This window comes from Lithobates pipiens, unplaced genomic scaffold, assembly GCF_037356315.1.
Source record: "Lithobates pipiens isolate NorthernLeopardFrog02 unplaced genomic scaffold, aLitPip1_a1.2 Scaffold_18, whole genome shotgun sequence".
Taxonomy (NCBI): Eukaryota; Metazoa; Chordata; class Amphibia; order Anura; family Ranidae; genus Lithobates; species Lithobates pipiens.
Genome location: NW_027507758.1, coordinates 328026151 through 328038707, shown reverse-complemented (window position 1 = coordinate 328038707; position 12557 = coordinate 328026151). Strand labels below are relative to the sequence as shown.

At 44.6% G+C, this 12557-nt stretch overlaps 1 protein-coding gene across 2 annotated transcripts in view; it reads right to left on the bottom strand.

Annotated features, from left to right (window-relative positions):
* Window positions 1–12557, bottom strand: part of SNAP91 (synaptosome associated protein 91) — a 176062-nt gene that overhangs the window by 101056 nt on the left and 62449 nt on the right. For both annotated transcript variants that reach the window (XM_077487318.1, XM_077487319.1), the window contains exons 3-5: window positions 11554–11629; window positions 3879–3981; window positions 3195–3288 (exon numbers count right to left, since the gene is read on the bottom strand). In XM_077487318.1, the coding sequence (XP_077343444.1) occupies window positions 3195–3288; window positions 3879–3981; window positions 11554–11629 (273 nt within the window). The remainder of the gene's footprint in view (window positions 1–3194; window positions 3289–3878; window positions 3982–11553; window positions 11630–12557) is intronic.

Sequence of the window (12557 nt, the reverse complement as noted above, 5' to 3'; positions counted from 1 at the left end):
TTCCAAAAGAGGGTGTAAGCGGAAAGCCTGTGTGGCCTGAAGAGGCCTCGGGGACCCCAAAGAGGACCAGGGAGGCTCAACAACCTCTGCAAAAGGCAACTTAAAATGAACCATTTCGGTAAGAGTCGGGATCAAAAGCCTCTGAGATTGAGAGGCAGACACCAACTGGATAGCTTGTCCAGATTGCTTAGAAGCAGACTCATCCGCCAGGCCATACACAGAATCCCAAGCTTTAAGCGCTTTCCCCATCCTCAACCCATTCCTGCTCCAGACTAGGAGCCTCTGGGGAGGGGGGGATCTGCCACGCTTCATGCCACCCTTCGGGATGGAGGCAATCATGCCAGCAATCCTGTGCTCTAACCCGGCTATAGCTAAGAATAGATCATCCTTAGTGATAAAGGGTGAAGCAGCAGCATTGGCTGTAGACACAATCCCAGATAGGCACAGCGGCACAGATTGCTGAAAAGCCTCTGGTCCTTCAGGGAACACAACACTAGGGTTATGACTAGGTTCATCAGGAACTACTGATGACATTCCCTGTACACCCGCTCCTCTTTTTTGAAGACATTCACAAGCCACAAAAAAAAAAAAAAGGGGAAGAAGAGCACCTGGGTGTAGTATAAAAACACCTCAGAAGGGAGACCCTTTAATAGGGCTCACCAAGCCCCTATGCAACAATCCTGCTAAGCACCTTTAGCCCGCCGAGCAAAACTTGGTGACTCGGGTAAGGAGAAAATGAGCCGCTGCAAATGCCTTGTTCAGAGCCTGCTCTGTGTCCTTCTGGAAGCACTGCATGCTTGGCATGCACAGCTTAAATAAGCTGACAGTGTGCGCCGGAACATTCTGTGCATGTGTACACACGTGCACGGTCCTGGCAAACGGGCGTGGCCGTATTCACGTATAATGCAAATCTTTGTTCACCCAGATATAGGCTATGGTGCCTGTGCAGCAAAGCTGCATGCGCCATGGACGCCAATAAGCGCTGAGCCCAGTGGCGCTCTTGCAAACACACGTGCACCATGGCGAACCAAGGCAAAATGGCGCACCGTGGCCATCATACAGGTAAAGATCAGCCAGACAAGCAAAAAAAAAAAAAAAAAAAAAAAAAAGAAAAAAAGGTACACCTTGCAAACACCCAAAGCTAGCCCAAACTCCCCCGTATTGTCACCGCACACAGGAGTCCAACTTCTAGCTAGCTTGCCTGATTGTAACAATCACTGGGACACCTTAGAATAATAATAAAAGGGGTTTCACTGCGCAGGGCAGCTTAGAAACTAAGAGCCCAATCTTCACACTTCACGGTGGGTTCCTATTAATTGAGGACCTTCAAGGACTGGGTACCCTTTTCACGTTTAGGGTCCAATCCCTTGGACATGTACAGCACCCTGCAGGAATGCCTTAGCGATGTAGTGTCCAGGATTCCACTTCACAGGGTCCAGCGCACGGAGGCTGCATTACAGGCAAAACCTTGCAGGATCTTGAGTCTTCTTTGCAAGGCTCGGGTACCATTTATCTAAGCATATAAAGCTTGTGTCAAAGGGATCCGATCAGTCAATCCCTTGATTTAAGAACCATTTGTGGGACTAGAGACCTGGAGTGCAGAGAGCCCAAACAAACCACACCATCTACCTTGCAGACACAGGTAAAAAAAACTGAAGTGCTTCCTGTATGGGAGGAGTTATGTAGGAGATCACTTCCGGTCTAAAGACTTTTGGTCTACCAGTGTCCATTCACCTGGAGATGAAGTATAACCCAGCAGGTAATGAATATTAGCCTAACTCTGTGTTCCATGATGTATGAAAAAGAAAATTGCTGCCACTAATATGTGCCATCGCATCACAAAAAAAAGAAATGTATAAATAGAAATAGTGAAACGATCCGATTAATAAAACAGAAAACCAAGAAGAATGGATGTTACAGAAATGCATGCAATACTGTGCCTCCAACAAAACATTCAATAAGACCCTTCACACCACACCACCCATTGCGTCGGCGGTAAAACGCTGCTATTTTTAGCAGCGTTTTACCGCTGGATTTGCGGCGCATTTCGGGCGCTAGCGGGGCGCTTTTACCCCCGCTAGCGGCCGCGAAAGGGTTAAAACCGACGGCGTTTTGCCGGCGGTATTACAGCGCTGCCCCATTGATTTCAATGGGGAGCAGCGGTGGAGGAGCGGTAAACACACCGCTCCTTCACTGCTCCAAAGAAGCTGCTGGCAGGACTTTTTTCTGACGTCCTGCCAGCGCACCGCTGTAGTGTGAAAGCCCGATGGTGCAGCTTCTTTAGGGCGGATTGCAGGCGCTATTTCTAACGCTATAGCGCCTGCAAAACGCCCTGGTGTGAAAGGGGTCTAAATGAATTACAAATAAAAGGTGTCCAAATATCCTTTAAATCTGTCATCAGTCCATACAGTGATACAATCAAAAAGCGCTATGTGTAGTCACCGTGCCCTAAAATATTTATTCCATTCAATAGGTGCTTCACCACCTCTGTGCTCTGATGGATGTGCCCTCACCTTGAATTTTGGATCCCACTATTCAAAAAACAGAAGGTCAAACAAAGCTTAATTACAATAAAAATACTCTGCAGGTACTCCTCTTAGGACTGCAGTTAGCCACTATTCGACAGTATAAAGCCTAGTACACATTAAAAAAAAAAAAATTCCCGTAAACCTGCCGAGTTGAATGAAAAAGTACTGACAGCTCCAGTCAGAGACGTTGTACTAACAATCCAATGTTGGTACAACAATCTCCCCTGCTGTTCTATTGTGTTTGCCATTGGCTGAGAGCGCTGATTGGGAGACTGTCAGCTGCTGGTTTTCCAGCATGCTCGTCCAACAGAAGCCAGCTGAATGGCCGGCTTCTGTTGGACTGGCTGCCATACACGCAGGCCAAATATAGGACAGTTTTAATTGAACTGGCCAATGTCGCTCGACATTTAGCCCTTGTGCATTAGGCTTAAGTCTTGGCTTTAGTCGTGCCGATATAAATTGTGAGTCTATGTCATACTATCAATCCTTCTGCTATATGTGATGGTTAGTGACCAACTTTCAAAATAAATCTTTATTTTTCTATTGCCATAACACATGCTTTCTACACAGAGCACGAATTTCAGGGATTTGGTCAGTGTAATTACATTTAATAGTTTTTTCATATTGGAGGCCCCATTATATATAAAAAAGGTAGGTTCAACTTACGTCAAACTCCAGCAAGGCATCAATCTGTCCTTGTAGTATAGGCATGCCCTTTAGTAGCTTTTCTGGTACCATGGTCCTCATCACCCCTTCAGCTCTGAAACCAGACGGCGCATAAATTAATATAGCCCAATAACAAAATCTCACTGCACTTTAGAAATTACACTAAGGGGAAAAAAAAAAAAAAAAAAAAAAAAAACACAACACACCACACACACACTTTTTACATAATTTCACACATTCACACATTGTTTTTCTGCATAGTTCTGTGCAAGTATCTTGAACCTGTCATGTCATAGGTTATGGTTGTTTACAGACCTACCTTACTCTGCACCCTTTGACAGCTGCTAAGAAGTGGGAATGCATTTTTTCCATTAAACCCAAGTTTTCTCAAATAATAAATTATTAGCTTAGCTGTGCAGTGGGTTTTCTAGCTTCAGAAAATCTTGTGCTGCCAGACGACAAGCTAGAAACTAGGAACCAGCCAAGGCTGCAAATAATAATAACAAATAGCTTCCTGATGTAGCATTCATACTGGTTCTTAATTATCCCAAACTTATACATTATAATATAGTTTTTTCATTTTGAATTGCAAACAATTCCCTTTGAAAAGGATTCATAGAAATTATTTTTGCATTTGAAACTAGAGTTGGCAAGACATTCTGAAATGCAAGGAATTAATCCTACCCCTTTTTTACTCTGGCGAAGTCAAATGCCATCTGTCTGTAGGAGAAGGCTTTTTCATTGAGATATCTACTGTAGCGCCTAATAAATGTTGACATGTCATAACCTGGAGGAAGAAACAAAAAGACTGATAATGTATTGAATTATTCACAACTCATTCTTTGTGGAACAAAACACAAACTGTTGGACAAAAATACTGATATGGACAGCAAAGCTCAACATTTCCAATATATTTTAATTTTTGCTTTTTGTGAATAATTTGGAGATTTGTGTATCCAGCACTATAATGGAAAATGAATTGGCACGAGATATGTACAATCAAGGCGAGTTGCTCATCACATGCACTGGTGCAACAAGGGGGGGGGTATAAAAATTAAAATAAAAAAATAAAAAAGACACCAGCTTCCGTTTACATCATGTGATCAGCTGTCATTGGCTGACAGCTGATCGCATGGTAAAGGGCCGGGATTGGCCCTTTAATCTGATCAGCTGAGTCCCAAGGGGAAACATGGGGAGCGTGAGCATGTACCTGGATGCCCTCCCAGCAATCTAAGCCTGCGCTGTAGCAGTCTTTCGGCTATAGCACGGACGTGAAGTGGTTAAAGTGATTTTTATTTTTATTAAAACCTTAAAGCATTTACTACTACTACTACTAAAAAAAAAAACACACCACCTTTCCTATACCTGTTCCCGCCATGCCTCTCCACCTAAACACTTTACATCAGGGGTGCCCAACCAGTGGCCCGGGGGCCACATGTGGCCCGCAGAGCCTTCTGATGTGGCCTCCGACCTCCTGCTCTGGGATGGTGGTTTGACGAGCCCAGATCGCAGGTTGCCCACCCACCATCCCAGAGCATCTGTCTTGTGAATGAAGTCGGTGGAAGAGAAAGCAAGAAGCTGCAGAGCCACATAAGCTGATGCTTCCTGTATAGCTCCAGCTCCTGTCATAATCGATACCAAATGCACTCTGGCTGGGACAGCAACAGCTGGGTAAATTTCAATAGAAGACTGTTATTAAAGGTGTGTTTTTACTGAAATCAGTGCATATATGGGCATATCTGTTCTTCAGTTGTTACTAGGCTGCTGTTGAACTAATCCTGCACCTGCGGGTTACCTGCACTGAGCCATAGACTTCTGTTATTACCTGCGGGTTTGGTGAGCTTTCAGAAAGTACACCGCACCTGCAAGATATAATAGAAGTTTATGGCAAAGTGCAGCTAACCCATAGGAAAGCCACAGGTGCACGTGGCGCATCAGTGTGAAAGCAGCCTTAGGACCCAATCGGACCCTCCATTCACCTCCATGTCCATTTACCCCTGCTTACCTTCAATCTGATACGCAAAAAAACAAAAACAAAAAAAAAACAGAAGAACCACCGTCCCCTTACGTCAGAATTGGCGGGCCCATAGAGTAGCATGGGCTGTGTCCATATCCGTTCTGCATATGCAGCGTAGATACAAACCTGTCATCCGCCCATTACACTTATTTTGGGCCGCTACCGGTTACTGAGTCGCGTTGATGGCCCTTGCTCTTCAAAAGGTTGGGCACCCCTGCTTTACATGATGAGTCCTCTCATGATCTAGTGCTGCTCTCCCTTTATGCCCCCCCCCTCTCTCTCTTCTCACATGACATACTAAGAGCAGCGGGAATCATAGGTTCCTGCTGCTGTCAATCAAATCATGCGAGGAAGGAGTGGGATTCATGGCCAAGCCACTGTGTATGTGTCTATGGACTAAAAAACAAATAATAATAATAATAATAATAATAATGTACAAGACTAGCCAGACTCTGATATTGCCCCACAAAGACATCCTAATTCTATACGTACAAGTATGCAAATGGACACCAGTTCTAAACATACTAAAGGTATAAATGTTCTGGATGTTTTAAGAGATATATGGATTTCTGTCACAGGTTCTATTTTGCTATAGTTCATATTTTGAATATGCCTGTGGTAGTCTCCATTGAGAGGTAATTTGGATATACATACACCTTAAAGTGTATATACAAGAACTTCAAACATTTATTTCTTGTTCTGGTGACAACTAAAGCTTTGGATTTGACATCACTTTTTGTTTTGGTGACAGCAGCTACCAGAACAAAATGGAAGGGGTGATGATCCAAGAAGGACAGACAGACAAAAAAAATAAAAATATATGAAATTTAAAAACTCCTTCCCTGCTGTAGCCAAAGCTAAAATACTCACACATTACATCTTATTTATAAAAGTTACCATAACTACCTGATGCCATCAAAAAATAAACAAAAACAAACAAACAAACAAACAATCTTGCAGTGGCACTGCCCCTCACACTACAAGGGTTAAATGCTAGTTTAGTCTAGGGGTGCAGGGATCAACTGTTACCTTACCAGCCCATAAACAAGTCTTTTTCCCACTTAACCAGTGTATTGAACAAAAATAAATAAATAAAAACCTAACTTGATTTCTCTATCCACATTATCAAGGAGGAGTAAGGAATCTTCCCCACTGAGCCTTTGTATTCTGATATTGTGAAGACTTCCCTGTCTTCAGAATACCATAAGCAGAGAAACCTGCTCCGCACACTCTTGGCATTCTGTTGCACCCGCAGCCAAATACAGTCACGGCAATTCCTTTTGCTTAATGAATAGTCTAGGCTAAAAGTCAATCACAAGGCCCTCGGGAGGAATCCAGTACGCCAGACCATTTCACGTGGCCCTCGTATTTCTCTCCTGCAGCTGCACTCTCCTCAATGTTCCACCTTGTCTCAGCAGTCAGCAGCAAGGAGGTGGACAGAACTTCCCTTTGCCAGATCCTGTGCTTCTGCATGCAGCCGCAGAGAAGCTCATCTCTCCCCCCGTTTCAGCAGTCAGCAGCAGGAAGGACGACAGAACTCCTCCTCAGGGCCGAAACTGGAGGGGGGGGGCATCTAAGGGGGTGACACCAGGGGTCCCATCACCCTCACCCCCTCCCACACTGGGAAGTGCTGCTCTAAGGGCTCTTTCACATGGGACAGATCCCTGATGATCCGCCCCGTGGACATCCGCTTGCTCAGTGGGGATCGCTCAGACGATCCCCGCTGAGCAGGAAGATGACAGGTCCATCTCTGCACACTGTGCGATGACGGGTGGAAAAGTAGGTTTTTTCTCCGTCACAGTTTTTCGGATCAGAGCGGGGTCGGATGTATGCGGACATATCACCACTGACATCCGAGGCTCCATAGAAGTCTATGGAGCATCCGTTCAGGTCCACCTAAAAAATTGACAGGCGGACCTGAACGGATTATTTGTCTGAAAGAGACCTAAGGGTGTTACTGCTACCTGATCAAGTATAATGGACAGGCAGCACCCCGTTTTCCAAATACCAGAGAACCAAATAGGTGGGACACTGCACAGGTGCACTAGTGCTGAATCAAGCTGCTCCTCCCGCCACCACCAGCACTATAGAAAAGGCATTCCAGAGTGACGCTTCAGCATGAGCGAGCCTTCATGGAACTGGGAGGCCTTTATTAGGACAAGGAGAGGGGGTTTGTGTGCAAAAGGCCCTGGACTAGGAAGTTGGGGTTATGGCAAAAGATTGGGGGCCCGAGGGGGTACAGAGGAGGCCCTGGACTATAAAAGGGTTAGTGTATCATAGACCCTGGATTAGGGGAGGAGGCCCTGGACTATAAAAGGGTTAGTGTATCAAAGACCCTGGATTAGGGGAGGAGGCCCTGGACTATAAAAGGGTTAGTGTATCAAAGACCCTGGATTAGGGGAGGAGGCCCTGGACTATAAAAGGGTTAGTGTATCAAAGACCCTGGATTAGGGGAGGAGGCCCTGGACTATAAAAGGGTTAGTGTATCAAAGACCCTGGATTAGGGGAGGAGGCCCTGGACTAGGACGGGAGTACGCAGATGAGGCCCTGGACTAGGACGGGAGTACGCAGATGAGGCCCTGGACTAGGACGGGAGTACGCAGATGAGGCCCTGGACTAGGACGGGAGTACGCAGATGAGGCCCTGGACTAGGACGGGAGTACGCAGATGAGGCCCTGGACTAGGACGGGAGTACGCAGATGAGGCCCTGGACTAGGACGGGAGTACGCAGATGAGGCCCTGGACTGGGTGATGCAGATGAGGCCCTGGACTGGGGGATGCAGATGAGGCCCTGGACTGGGGGATGCAGATGAGGCCCTGGACTGGGGGATGCAGATGAGGCCCTGGACTGGGGGATGCAGATGAGGCCCTGGACTGGGGGATGCAGATGAGGCCCTGGACTTGAAAAATCGGGTGTTGTGGCAAAGGACCACCGATTCGGAGGGTAGGGTGCAAAGGAGGCTCTGAATTTGGGTGGCTGTAGAGGAGGCCTTAGACTGGGGGCCCTTGACTAGAAAATGGTGGTTGTTGTGGCAAAGGTCCCTGTATATGGGGTTCACAACATAAATAGGGAGATTTATCAATTGTTGCAAGTAATGTCAAACAGGTCGTGTGATAAATGTATTCATTGTTTGGCTGTACTTCTCCTGTTGATCACAGCAGCGCAGATTGTTTTGCACTCCTGTGACCTGTTTTCAGCTGACAGTAGGCTGTCGGCTGACGTCAGAGAGGCATGTGAGCAATTCCTGACCATATGGTTGCGAGCCTGCTGATCTGGCCGCTCCCATCCCCTCCACAGCGCAGTGTTTCAGTGAGCGTGGGGGTAGAGCAGAGATCCAGAAACTGACAGCCACCAGCTCTCTGCTCAGGGAGCACTGAGAACTGAGTGATCAGTTCAGTCTTTGAGTCGGCAGAGGGACAGATGCAGCATCCACCTACGCAAGTATGATTAAAAAAATAAATTCACATACCCGACATCTCCTCCTTCCTATTATCACACATGACAATTAGACCTCATTCGCATGGAGCATATGCGTCTATGCCCAGTGTGATGGCCATGTACCACGTGGGGATACTTGGTTTTCTGTGCATCCCTGTGCAGGCAGTTCAGTCAAAGTCAATTGGGATGCAGCAGCTGCATGGACATAGTCGAATGTCAAAATTTGACACGCAGACAGGAAGAGATGTATGTATCTGAATGCAGTGTGTCTGCATTCGGATATGTGCACACACTTCTATAGGTGAAGCTTTCTGGTGGCTGCAGATGCAGCAAAAAGTGTCTCAGCATACAGGACCTGTCTTAGAACCTGAATGAGCCCTTAGGGGAATTTATCAAAACTACAGCAGACAGTATCTGGAGCAGCTGAGCATGGCAACCAATAAGCTCTTAGCTTTCATTTTCAAAGCTGAACAAGCTGAAGATAGAAGCCGATTGGTTTTCATGTGCAGCTGTTCCAGATTCTGACTGCACCAGTTTTGATAAAGCCCCCTCACTGTGTTTTACATTTTACTCCTGACTACTACATTCTAAGTACAGCACATTCTTTGTTAAAGTGGTTGTAAAGGCACAAGGCTTTTTTTTACCATTATGCATGCTATACACACGGGTAAAAAAAAAACAAAAAAAAAAAACAAAAAAAAAAAAAAACTGTGTGCAGCAGTCCCCCCAGCCCCACCTAATACTTACCTGAGCTCCCTCCCGATCCAGCGATGTCCACGAGAGCCTTGGCTCTGAGGTCTCGCACTGCTGATTGGATTTTGGTAGCAGCAGGAGCCATTTGCTTCCACTGCTGTCAATAGCCAGTAAGCCAATTAGGAGACGGAGTGGGCGGGGGTGTGTCTGCTTAGATGCCCCATAGCAAGCTGCTTGTGGTGGGGGCACCCAGGGGGGAGGAGCCAGGAGTGCCAGAGAGGAACCCAAGAAGAGGATCAGGGCTGCTCTATTCAAAAATCATTACACAGAGCAGGTAAGTATAACATATTTGCTATTTAAAAAAAAACAAAAAAAATAGTAAATAATATGCAATAGAACAGTTTTAATTTTATTAAAATGAATGTACTGAGGTTTGTACTGTCTGTCACATACTTGCTTGTGGCCCCTCCCACTGTTAATGCAATCTGACCACACCCACAGTTTTGGTGTGTCGCTGCAATATTGCCACGTACCATTTTTTCTTGGGGGATGCAAAAAAAAAAAAAAAAGACCAGCCACGGTTGCCAGATGTGCTAGCTATGCCACTGCTCCTCCTACAGAACCTGCACCTCTCTGAAGCCACAGCACCCTCTCGTCTCTACCTCCCCTTTTCTGGTCCTCTTCCAGACCCTGCAATTTCTGTCTCCCAACATCTCCTTGGCAGCAGCACAAGGTAAGGGGGTTGCACACTGCTTGCATCATCCACCAGAGACTATTGGAAATTGATCAGACAGAACACTATGGTAGATGCAATCAGCGCTTTGAGGCCCACTGATGTGGCCCGCAACGAAATGGAGTTTGACACACCTGGTCTAGGCTTATGGCCTTTCTAAAACTTTATTAAAGAACTTAAATAGGAGTAGAGCAACAGATACTTCAGTAACTAGTAGAGTTGAGTTGAGTACATGAATCTTTCTACTATTAATGTGAGCAGAGTCCTTGCACAAGAAGTTAGTGGACTGAGCAACACCAGGTACAATGTCCCCTTTTTTATCAACACTGACTATCTCTATGAGGGATAGCAGAACGGTTTGCAGAAATCGCTCTCTAGTCTGTACTAATGTCCTTGGATAGTTGAATGCCTCCTAGCAATATCTTCCAGAAAACTTTTCTAGGGACCAGGTCCCCAGACAAAAAAAATCACTAGCGCCCCCCCCCCCCCCCCCCGTTACACACCTCCCAAGGATTGCCCAGGGCTGCACACATTCAACTGCTGATTTTACTCTCCCAGACCACTATCTTTTAGAACCTTTCCAGACAGAAGAAGAAGTCAACCCTGCAGCCAGTGAAACACAGAACAGACTAATAGAATCACATGCAGCTCAACTGATTACAGCAAGCCAGAAATTAGATTTTCCTAACCTAGCACCCATCTAGGATGGGGTTACAACCGCATTATCTTATGATAAAACAGTTTTAGCATCAAAATGCTAACTTCATATGAATATTGCATAAGTATTGTCCAAAATACGCACCTCATAGATACTGTTAGTGCCACTCTGAAGCAGACATTTTTAGGATCATAATGTCCTATGCTACTTTGCTAATCTTTGCAATTGACTTCTTCATACAATACCTCAGATAACACAAAACCATGTTAGACATTACATTCAAATACATTTCTCCCAGCGCTGCTTTTTTTAAACGCAAGTTTAGTACATTTTAGAGAATTAACTCCATTTAAAAAGTACAAAAAACAGATAAAATAACATTCATCATATGTTAAATGTAAAATAAGCCTGTATAAACTTTTTATTTATATACCAATTTTGGTCTTCCACCTATATGTGACTTTAATGGTGAACTGTGTGCTACTAAAAAGGGTAATAGAAGAGAATCCCTGAAAGAAATGTTATCTATGAGCCTGCCAGAGGGGTTAAGGATAAAAACATCCTTTGTAGATGTAGAGATAAAATAACATCCAGAAATGGTACGCTTTATCCGCAAGCCGAATATAACCGCCGAAATATCGTATTTCTAAGAAGTATAACATTGTCCACCCAGACTTTTTTTTTCCCTAGGAAAGGCCTGCTGTGTAGAATTTCATAACAGGTTACAAAGTAAAATAGTTATATTTCCTGCATGGGTGAACACAATAATAAACCAAACTTAACATGCTTCAGACCGGAATAAAGAGCACACATTCTTACCGTGTGATCCACTTTTGTCCAAAAAGTTGCTTAGGTTAAATAGGGTGTTCCGAGATGCCAGATACTGGATGAATCGCTAAGACACAAAAACAGAACACTTCATTTTAAGTGTACCCAGCATTAAGGACACAAATAAAAAGCTATAATACATGTAGATATTCCTAGTATATGCTATATGTTGAACATAGATGTAAAAGTACATTCAAAACGTATTTACAAAATTTTGCTAACACCCACAATGTTTGATGTGCTCTATACAACAGAATTTTACCAAGACTGCCTCCAAAGAAGGGCATCTAAAAAACTGCTCTGTCTTTAACCAAGACAAAAGCATACTGCTGGAATTGTCCTGTTCTCCCCCTTTTGGGCCAGCAGACTTTATTGCTCTTTGCCAATTTAAAGACAAATTCAGTCTTGCCCATGATCCGCCATCCACTCAAGATTCACGGCAATGGCTTGATGCATAATCAGACCTTTGCGCCAGCCTCTTCTCTTATCCACAAAATTAAACTCTAATCACACAGAAGGGACCTATTGCAAAAGCTGGGAGAACTTAATAGAAAGTACCAGATAGTTTTCACTTCATGGCACATCAGAAATACTAGGAATGCTTTGTACAAGTGGTAAAGTCATTAGGCAGTAAAGCATTTAAGTTTGTAAAATTAGTAATATCAGTAAAATGCTTAGATGTCTAAAGGTGACCTACCTTGACATGCATATGAAACACGTACATAAAAAAAGGCATTTGTGACGACAAGTAAAAGGAAACATGTAATTCGTTACACAAGACAAAACAAAAATGGAGTCTTAATTGCATCTTAGTATGGCCATACACAGACAGATCTTTAACTGAGGACATTAGACAGTGAGGTGACTGCCTATGCTGAAACTTTTGCTGAATCTACTGCAAGATTGTTCCCGACTTAGCAGAAAAGTGATAATGATGCATTATGGCAATACTCTTCCTTTATCAACACAGAAAAGTCAACAAGCAGTACCCAGAT